We start from the raw sequence: 11369 nt of genomic DNA, 5'->3' as shown, positions 1-11369 counted from the left end.
CGTTTTCTTCTTCTCTCTCATTGCCAGCAAAAGTGCACAAGGAAATGTTCTTAAGTAATATTAAGTGCTAGTCGACCTCTAGAACTATTTTTTTTGTTGGTTAAGATGTGAAAATGTGACGAGTATTTGATCATTTGTCAAAAAAAAAGAAAGTGAAAAAGTGATGATTTTTTTTTAAAGAAAGTATATGTTTTGTCTTTAATAATAAATATAATTGGAAGTTCATGCAGTTGCTGCTGGTTCCTGTTGATGCCAGGCGTCTAAGTAGGGAAATTTGAGTTTTTATAGGGGTTCTAAGTCAAAAAAAAATTAAAGGCATTTAAATAATTTAAAAAAAAATGCTAATTCTTTTGAGAATGCTCAAATTACTCCTTTCATAATTTTTCTCATCCCTTCTTCTTCTCTCTTCCCTCAATCCATTCATCTCAACTCCATCTCTAGAAAAAAATTCAAAATTCAAGGGTAAGGTAAAATATCATAGAAATCAATGTAACGGCAAGTATTCTTCATTTAGGACACTAAAATACTACATTTTAAACAGATCTGTGCATGATTTTTTGGTTTTTATTGCAATTTTGTCCAGATATGAAACTTTGAAATCTGTATAAAATCGACGTGGTTCAATGGTGCTCGATGCCAGCTCGACGGGGCCTTCAAAATCAAGATTTTCATGAAAAAATCGATGTTGCTCGATGGTGGTTCGATGGTGTTCGATGCGATTCTTGTAATATACGTAATTTTTCACTCGGGTGTTCGTTTGTGGTGTTTTTTTCTTATTTTGGGTATTTTTTCAAGATCTACACGTTTGAGATGTGTATATACACATTTGGGAAATGTAAATCTTGAAAAAAAATGACAAATGCAAAACATACCTCATGTTCAAGATATGTTTTGGTATGTTTTCAAGTTCTAAACTTTGAAAATGTGTATGTGAACATCTAAAACGTGTAAATCTCAAAAGCATACCCAAAATAAAAAAAAATCATCCAAAACGGACACTCGAGTGAAAAATTATGTCTCTTACAAGAATTGCATCGAACCACCATCGAGTAACCATCAGACCACCATCAAGCAACCATCGAACCACCATCGAGCAACGTCGATTTTTTCATGAAAATATTGATTTTGAAGGCCCCATCGAGCTGGTATCGAGCAAAGTCAATTTTCTACATATTTCAAAGTTTCAGATCTGAAAAATAACTCAAAAATCATGCCCAACTCGATGGTTGCTCGATGGTGTTGATGCTACCTCGATGGGGCCTTTAAAATCAATATTTTCATGAAAAAATCGATGTTGCTCGATGGTGGTTCGATGTAATTCTTGTAAGAGACATATATTTTTTTCACTCGGGTGTCCGTTTTGGATGATTTTATTTATTTATTTTTGGTATGTTTTTGAGATCTACACGTTTTAGATGTTCACATACACATTTTCAAAGTTTAGAACTTGAAAACATACCAAAACATATCTTGAACATGAGGTATGTTTTGCATTTGTAATTTTTTTTTCAAGATTTATATTTCTTAAATGTGTATATACACATTTCAAACGTGTAGATCTTGAAAAAAATACCAAAAATAAAAAAAAATCATCCCAAATGGACACCCGAGTGAAAAATTACGTATCTTGCAAGAATCGCATCGAACACCATCGAGCAACATCGATTTTTTCATGAAAATCTTGATTTTGAAGGCCTCATCGAGCTGGCATCGAGCACCATCGAACCACTATCGAACCACGTCGATTTTCTGCAGATTTTAAAGTTTCAGATCTGAAAAAAATCACAAAAAATAAAACCCAAGTAGTATTTTAGTGTCCTAAGTAAGGAATACTTGCTATTACATTGAGTTCTCTTATATTTTACCTTACTTATGAATTTTTTTCTAGAGAGAGAGTTGAGAGGAATGAGTTGAGAGAGAGAGATAGAAGAGAAAAGAGGAAGTGGATGAAAAAATTATGAGAGAAATATTTTAGGTATTGTCAAAAGATTTGACATTTTTTTGAAATGATTAGAAATGCTAACATTTTTTTGATTTATGACACCTCATTAAGCATGAAAACTCAAATTTCTCCTCTAAATATGAATGCTATTAGAGCATGGTTTCTCTAAAAATAATAATATATTTTTACAATATATAATATCAGTTTTTTCATTTTTTTTTTATATAAAATTTAAATATTATATATATATTTTATTCATTTTAAAAAAAAGAAGGAAGACTGAAGGGAGAGGAGAGAGATTATTAAAGGCACTATAATACGTATAAAAAACATGGAAAATAGCGAATGGGTGTTATTTTATTATTTGTTTAATATTTTAAAAGAATATCTATTTTACATGATTCATTGTAGTAATCTTAGTATGCATGCACTCCAGATATGAGTATGAAAAAAATAGGAGCGACATATTTTTTATATGAAACTCTGTTTCAGTTTCAAAAAGAAAATAGGAGTGACATTTGGTGTTGTCTTGTTACAATTGTTGTATCAATATATCAATATATATATATAATATGCAGAACTAGTATTTGATAAATCTAAATATTACACGGTTAGATAAAGTATCTTTATATTAAAATTCAATCACAACATATTTACTAGAAGTGTAATTGGAAACCTGATATATTTAATATGTTATTGAAGTATGCTATGTTCATGTAGTATTTAACTTAACAAGATTTGCATATATTTTATTATTTAATATATTAATTCAATCAAATTTATTAATTGTTTTTAATATATTTAACCTGCTAACATATTTGTATAATAGTTTTTTTTTAGAAAAACATATTTATATAATATACTATTTTTAAAAAATTTAAATTCCCTTTTTCAAAAAAAGAAAAAAATATTATTAATTTAAAATTAACTTATTCAAATAATTTGATTTTGATCAATTTGATAATTTTGCAAAATAGACAAAAGAGATTTGAGAGAGAATCAAAAGGAAGGCTACGTTTTCATTATGTCGAAAGACATAAAAATAAGAGTACAAGAGTAACAAAATATATAGCCAAAATAATAAAAGGCTAAAAGACTAAACTACCCTTACATATTAATAAAACTTATATTATTAACACAATTATTTAGTCGTATTTAACTTATTTTGAATCAACCTAATTATAGTACTGTTGCTATAGCCAAATATGCATACGAATTTCGAATTATCTTATCATACCTATATTACTACTAAAACATAGGATACAAAATTAATGCCATTTTGTTATCTCTGACAAGAAAAGCATATTATCTTTTAAAGATGTGAGAAATGAAATGCATTTCACATCATTTTTTTCTTACTCCACTCACACGTTTATTATACTGCAATCGAAATCAGAATAAATTAATGTAAAAATGAATGAAAAAAAAATATAGAATAATCAGAATCAATAATTATACTATGTTGTTTACAAAAACTAATTAAAAATTGAAACGAAATCATTTTATCTCGTTTACCTAATCAAGAAACGTAATTGGAATACTTAAATAAACAAAATCTTTAAGGGTGTTTGTTTTGAGTAGTTGAGTTGCCTTGGAAAGTGTAGATGAACTTATAATGGAGGTAATATTAAATTTTTGTGTACAAAAGAATTTACTTCACCCTTAAAATACATGTGAGACTCACACAAATTATTAACTTTATCCCCTTAAAATTTGAACCAAACATAAAAAGAGATTTAGATTTTCATTTCTATCTTTACTTTTACCTATACCAAACACCCCATAAGATAATGTTATTCCCTGAGAAAATAATGGAGGATGATTTCCCTTTTTTCTCCATAATTTATATAGGTCCCATTAACTTCCCGAGTTACTAAGTTTAGTACCACACAAATTACTCCAATTACCTTTTAAGTAAATATGCCATAATGCCAATATAGGTCTTGGTTTATCATAGTCCACTAAGTAGCCAAGTTGCCCTTTTCACTTGTGGTGGTGAGAAAGAGATTTTCTTTTTCTAAAAAAGAAAAGAAAGTAATAAAAGATTCCATATTCTACTTCTGGCTCAAAACTGTTTCGGAAATCCATCTTGGGGAGACAAAATCCACATTATTTCTTGGACTCATGTCATTTTAGTGGCTCAAAGTAACATAAGGGCATACTACTTAACCAAACCCAATTAGAAGGTTTCTGTCCAAACAATCTACAAGTGGGATACCGTGTGAGATTTATTGTAGACAAGAACAAGCTCTCACCCCTTTTTTTCATTGAGGTCTTTTGTTCAATCAATTAAAATAAAGAAATATCGCTAACTGTCATCCAGCCATTTAATAAAGTTAGCTTCTATTCTGATTGGCTGTGGTACTCCTGGCTAACCCAAAGAGAAACAAGAAGCTAAAACCATGGAGAAATCATAGCTTTGAAGATCATACCATCCCTTCTCTGCTCTTTTATGACTCAAAAGAGAGAGAGGGAGAGAGAGAGGGAGAGAGAGAGAGAGAGAGAAAGGAGGGGTGGGAAACAAAAGAGAGTACACTGGTAATCTTTATGTTAATTGGTTTATTTTCTTATAATTCTTTTTCTCCTTTTCTTAATTGTTCATTGCTCTTGAAACCAAAGGTTTCTTGGGCTTAAAGTTTCCAACTTATCTGACCCTGCAAAGCACAATTTGTTCTGAGTATATATTATTGCAAGTTGAAGAAATTAACTTCTTTTTAAGTTTGATTAATGGGTAGAAGAAAATCTCAAGATGTTCAACATGAGAACAAAGCTGTGATGATCTGTAGTTCTGGGATAAACATTCAGCAACTGAGTTCTGATGAGAGAATTTACTGTACTGGAGGCTTATTTGCAAGCGTTGGTCAAGTGGGAATGGGATTTGGTGTTTCACCAGGTCCTTTAAAGCCAAGGAACATCATTTTGAAACTCCCAAACACCAATTCTTACATGAAATATGTTTCGATTACTAAATCTGGTTTTCAGTTAAGATGGGTTCCAGAGTTGGAGACAGAAAATGTTTTGGAGTTTGGAGAAGAGAAGGTGAAAAAGAATGACAATGGTGGCTTTAAACTGAGAATCAAGATTGAGAATGAATCTCTGAGGAAGTTGATGAGTGGAGGCATTGCTGGTGCAGTGTCACGCACTGCAGTTGCGCCATTGGAGACTATAAGGACTCATCTGATGGTAGGGAGCTGTGGCGACTCGGCTGGTGAAGTGTTCAGATCCATCATGGAAACTGATGGTTGGAAAGGCTTGTATAGGGGAAATCTGGTAAATGTAATTCGGGTAGCACCCAACAAGGCTATTGAGGTTTGAAATCAAGACTCCTCTTTGAATTTAGATGATGACATAGCCAAATGATACATTCTTAATCTTTACTTTGTAGTCGTTTGATCACAGAAGAGAAATGTTTTGTGAAATGATTTGTTTAATTAAAACTAGTTAGCTTTTTCCATGTATCATAACCATTGATATCATAACATTTTTCCATAGCTCATATATCTGGTTTCTATGTGCAGTTATTTGCTTATGATACAGTCAAGAAGTATCTGACTCCAAAATCAGGAGAGCATGACAAAATCCCACTTCCTGCCTCATTAGTGGCAGGTGCCGTTGCTGGATTCAGCTCAACTTTCTCTACTTACCCTCTTGAGCTGTTAAAAACCAGACTCACAATCCAGGCAAGCTCAATGACACTTTCACCTTTTGTATTGTTATAATAACTGAAAATGATGGAAAGAGTTATCTTAACCAACATCATTTTAAGAAGATGCTCACCCTTCTTCACTTGAATTCAACAAAAGAAAAAATGTAACCAAGCAAGTTCTAAATGATTTCTAGATTTCACACAAAAAGTCATCCCTAACAAGCATAATTTCATTGCAGAGAGGAGTGTATAAGAATTCTTTACACGCGTTATCGAAGATCATTGGAGAGGAAGGAGCTGCTGAGTTGTACAGAGGACTATTGCCAAGCTTAATTGGAGTGATCCCATATGCTGCCACCAACTATTTTGCTTATGAAACATTGAGAAAAGCTTACAAGAGAGCTTTCAACCATGAGGAGATTGGAAATGTGAGCACTCTCTTGATGGGTTCTTCAGCTGCTGCCATTTCAAGCTGTGCAACTTTCCCACTTGAGGTGGCTCGTAAGCAAATGCAGGCAGGAGCTTTCAATGGGAGACAATACAAGAACCTGCTTCATGCTCTTTTAAGCATACTTGAAAGGGAGGGAATCTCAGGTCTGTATAGAGGATTAGGGCCAAGCTGCATGAAACTGATCCCTGCTGCTGGAATATCTTTTATGTGCTATGAGGCATGCAAGAGGACAATGTTAGAGGAAAAAGAAGAAATTTAAGTCCCAAAGAAGCAATTTTATTTCCTGGGTTTTTTAAGTTGAAACTGTAATTTTTTTTCGTCGTAATTAAAGGAAGAAAATGAAATACTACTACAAACACTTCAATTATGTTGGCACTTGAATAAAAGACTTCTCTTATATGTTTCACTTCCAGTTCATTAATAAAAGAATTACAAGCTGAACAATCCGCAACCAAATGCTGAAAAAAACCTAGAGGTTCAAGTTGAGAGTAAACTAATTATTTGGTAAGTTATATAGGTGCTGTTTGGTAATCATTAATTTTTATTTATTTAATTTAAAATTTGACAATTAAACATAAAATAGCGTTTGGTAATTCTATTTTTATTTTTTATTTTTTTAAATTTTAAACAAAATTTATTAAATTTTGAAAATAGAAATTTTTCACTTTCAAAATTTTTTTAAACAGTTTTCATTTTTTCCTTCTCTTCTTCAAATTAATACATCACATTGTTAAACAAAAAATAAAAATAAAAGTTATCAAACACGTTTATTATTTTTTGTTTTTAAAAACAAAAAACAAAAATAGTTACCAAACATATTTTTATTTTTTAAAAATAAAAAAACAAAAATAAAATAATATTTCTATTTTTGTGTTTAAAAAATTTAAAAACAAAAATTTTACCAAACGGACCCATAATTGTTTATGGTAAGTATAGTTTTTGGTTGTACATAGTAATATATAGTAATATGTTAGTTTATAATTTTTTTTTACAAAACCAACATAATGGTTACTTTTATAAATAACATATAAAATATAATAATTTGATCATTTTAATTTCATAAATAGTTGATAACACTATTTTTGCCATATTGAAAATTCTTAATAAATTAATTTTATGTTTATTACGTTATATGAGTTATTAAAAAGTTTTTTTTAATTATACATATATTATTATTGGTTAAATACATAGTGAACCCTAACTATTTCACAAAAGTCAACAGGTAAGAGTTGACTTTTTGTATTGACATTTATAAATCATCTTTTTGGCCCCAAAGTATATCTTTGGAGTATATAAGAGTACCCAAAATGTTTAGGAGCATTTGAGGATGTTTTGAGACAAGTTTTGGAGCACCAAGTCAATGGCATCTGTGATGTGTCGCTCAACCACGAAAAGAAGGACCAGGTGACGGGTCACCTGGTGATGGGCCACATCGCCTGGCAGGCAATGCATCATCTGGTGCCAGGCGACGCGTCGCCTGGGCCGTCCGTACAGTGACATGTTTTTTGCTCCAAAATTCAAATTAAAATGCTCTAATCCCATTGGTTGAGTCTAATGAGGTTCCTATACTATTTAAAGGGTTCAATTGAGGAAAATTGGTGACTTGATCACTCACCACTCTCTCTTTATAAAAGAACTCTCTCTCTCTCTAGCTTTCAAGATTACTAGTTTTCTCCAAGATCTTCATCAAGAAAGCTTGACTTGTATGAAGACCCAAGGTTTGTGAATCCCAATCTCATTCCATTGTAGTAGCTTCAAGCAATTCCAAGGACATTGCAAGGAATAGAGATTTTTGGACAACAAATCTATATTTGTGTCAAACCTTGTTACTTTTTTGTTTCACATAAAATCATAGCTTTGTGAGTTTGTGTTTTGAAGGTTGTTCTCCAAGAAATGTCCATTCCACACTTTGATTCTTTTGAGTTTATGTACTTTGTGATTATCTACCTATAGGGTTAGATTACTTGTTTTTTTTATGCTTTGATTTGTAATACAAAAGAAGGTTGTTCAAAGCCTAACCCCAAAAATAAAAAATCTCTGTCTCTAAACCTTTGTTTTGTGTCAAAGTTTGTCTATCTCTAAAAGTTTTTGTACTAACCAAAGCAATGGAAGAAAGCTCCTCAATCTCAGCCCTCAAGTTCATGTCTCTAGATCTAGTTAGACTAGATAGGTTTGATGGCTCAAACTTTGTAAAATGGCATGACAAGATCAAGTTTCTCCTCATAACTTTGAAGGTCCACTACATTCTTGACAAAGATTAAAAGACTTTGGAGCCCCCAAAGGATGACGATTCTCAAGAAGTGATCAAAGAAAGGAAGAAAATGGGCTAATATCCCATTCTCCTCAAAAGTATCTCTACCATGGTGGCCAAGCAGGCTATATATGCACGTGCTACCCCTACAACTTTCCAACTCATGGTTGGTCCAGTTTCCATTTGCCTTACCTGCACCGCAAATCACCCATGAGCCAAGGCCTAGCAAGAAAACTCAATCAAGTAAGACAGATACTTAGATAAGTTATTATATCAAATACATGCTTTATAAATCATAACCATATTCACATTTATTTTCCAACCAGTATATCGACTCATGTCGGGTAGATGCATATCGCACCCCTGTAATTGCTCTGCATGTAGTGCCGATAACGGCCTCCTGGCCGATCAATCACAAACAATGATCAATCATTACGAACAATTATAACAACAAATGCTTATATAGAGCAAACATTTAACTTTAACATATTCATAGCATGGTCACACCAGTGTTTGACACTCAGGGCTCAAGCCCTACACTCGGTGCACATGCCAGTTTCTCTTACCTTAAGTCCCGTGCAAGTGGTAGTACGATCCTGAGTGTGATCCTTCTCCTGAGCCTTGTGAAAACCTTAGTCACAACATCAACGATATGTTTCTTAGGAACTAATTCCGATAATGGGCCTCAAGACTAAGCTCTAGCTCTCGGGACCTCGGATTCCACTAAACGGGATAACAGAATTGTCTCTCGAGACTCCCAAGATAGCTCCCCAAAACCCTAAACAACTGCACCCTAAGACTGCATTAACGCCGCGCCGCCCCCCTGCACGTTGCAGCTCTAAAATGAACCGAGAAGCCCTTTTCTAAAATTCGTGCATTTTAAGCCGCAACACTCCAAAAACCGAGAGCTTTCCCTATATTTTTTTTCCCACTTAGAGCCGCAGCGCCCCCTCTAAAGGGCTGCGACACCACGACAGTCTTAGGGTAAACCCACCCTCAAAGAAATGCATACGCTCTGCGACTCTTAAACCCAAGCGCCGCGATGTTCCTGCGAGAACCCAGAAATCTGCGTTTTCCCCCTGCATTTTTGGACACCAAACCATAATTCTAACACAATTCCAGTCAATATTTCACAACCAAATGACCACAAACTAACTCTATAACTCTAGTACAACATCAAAATACACTTAAACACCCAAAAACACACAATTTACCAAAATTTACATTTGAGCTTGAACTTTGAAAACTTACACCAAAGAAATCTGAAATCTAAGTCCAATTCAGAGTTTCCAATCCAATCCCAAGCTTTAGAATAGTTATAAACCCTACTTTCTCCACCAACAACAACACAAAACTCCCTAAACACATCAAAATTTCATAATCACCTTAATTTCAAAAGAAAACCATCAAGAACACTTAAGAAGTTTCAAGAAAATTAGATCAAGTTACTCGCCTTGTTGTGATTCCGAAATTCCTAAACTGGTTATGATTTCCCACAACTCCTAATCTCCTCAAATCCTCCAAATCTTCCCAGAAATTACCTCAATTTCAAGCCAAGACTTAGCTTTGTGGTGGTGCTCTTGGAAGAGTCTTGAAAATGCCCAAAGAGAGTGAGAGAGATAATTCTGAATATGGATGGGAAAGTGCTCAACACTTGTCCTAGTTTCACTTAGCCTAATGGTCAAACGACCATTTAATCCCTTCCTTCAAGGAACCTCTTATTTAACCCCTAAGGGCATTTTGGTCATTTAAGCCTAATTTCTCACTAAACCTCAAATTACACCCCTAATCTCCAAATTAACCAACCAATCATCAAATAAAATTTAGTTCCCATCAAAAACTTTCATTTATCAACAAATCTCACATATATGCCAAATTACAAAAATACCCCTTAGCTATCCCTGAGCTGGGTATTAATCCCCGTTGTGACTTTTCAGCTAAATTGCTTGAAAGGATCGACTCCTACTGAATATCATGAATATATCCATATAATAATGTGATCTCAAGTACATAGCATATAAAATTACAGTTATACCCACAATGGGTCAAAATTACAAAAATGCCCCTTTTTAACAAAAGCGGACCTTTAATCACATTTAACACACATAAACATGCATAAACAATCATATCATAATATAACTCACATAATCACATATATATATTCGATTAAAATCACATCATTTCCAATTATTCCCTCCAGGCACACTAATCAACATACTAATCCTTATTAGGAGTTTTGGGATGCTACATCTACTTGTAAGATAACATTGCCGGAACCCTTCATTATGGGAGGGATTATAACTAAACTACCTCCATATTGGAGAAGCTATAGGAAGAAGATCCTCCATAAGAATGAAGATATGTCTTTGGAAGAGATCTTGAAGCACCTAAGGATTGAAGAAGAGTCTTGTTCTAGAGACAAGTGTATGTAAGAGTCCAATGTTGGGACATCCAAGGCTAATGCCATAGAGAAACTGTAACGTCCCAAATTTCCTAATGAGGCTTAGGGCCTTGATTAGGGGGCCAGGATGGAAAATTGTGGAATTATGTGATTATATGATATTTATGTGTATTATTATGTGATTATGTGAGTAATATTATAATATCACTTGATATGCATGTTTTGGTGTATTAAATATGCATGTGGGCCCATTTCTGTTTAATTGGGCAATTGTTGTAATTTGGCCCGTTATGGGTATTGTTGTAATTGATGATATTGAGGTGTGCTGATTAGCATTGTATCGCATGTGGATGAATATTTGGATAATTATTTGCATATTGATTGCATGTGGTTAACTGTTTAAATTGAACTTGTATGCTTTATCTACTTATTGGTATATGGAAAGCATGATGAATATGATTGTATTTAGTAGCAATGAAATTTGTTAACTAATGCATAGTAATGTAGATTGGTGTTTGATATGATTTATGTGTGTATGATTATTGTGGTTGTTTGGACCTGCCCGTAGGATGGTTCTGGATATGAACATCAGGGTTGAGGGGTTTAGTCGCTGATGGCAGATTAATTCAGATGGTATGTGCTTAGAATGGTTAATTAGACATGGTATTGTTCTAGTAA

The 11369-nt window shown here is 33.3% G+C and overlaps 1 protein-coding gene across 1 annotated transcript; it reads left to right on the top strand.

The window, feature by feature from the left end:
• Positions 1-4144: 4144 nt before the first annotated feature.
• On the top strand, positions 4145-6445 carry LOC133782686 (adenine nucleotide transporter BT1, chloroplastic/mitochondrial-like). The gene is made up of 3 exons (XM_062222039.1): positions 4145-5251; positions 5461-5622; positions 5828-6445. Exons 1-3 carry the CDS (start codon positions 4670-4672, stop codon positions 6296-6298), a joined length of 1215 nt encoding a protein of 404 aa, XP_062078023.1. The 5' UTR covers positions 4145-4669; the 3' UTR covers positions 6299-6445.
• The last annotated feature ends 4924 nt before the right edge of the window (positions 6446-11369 follow it).

Source organism: Humulus lupulus, chromosome 6, assembly GCF_963169125.1.
Source record: "Humulus lupulus chromosome 6, drHumLupu1.1, whole genome shotgun sequence".
In the NCBI taxonomy this organism is placed as follows: Eukaryota; Viridiplantae; Streptophyta; class Magnoliopsida; order Rosales; family Cannabaceae; genus Humulus; species Humulus lupulus.
Note: the sequence above shows the minus strand (reverse complement) of the source record. Positions and strands in the feature narration are given on the sequence as shown.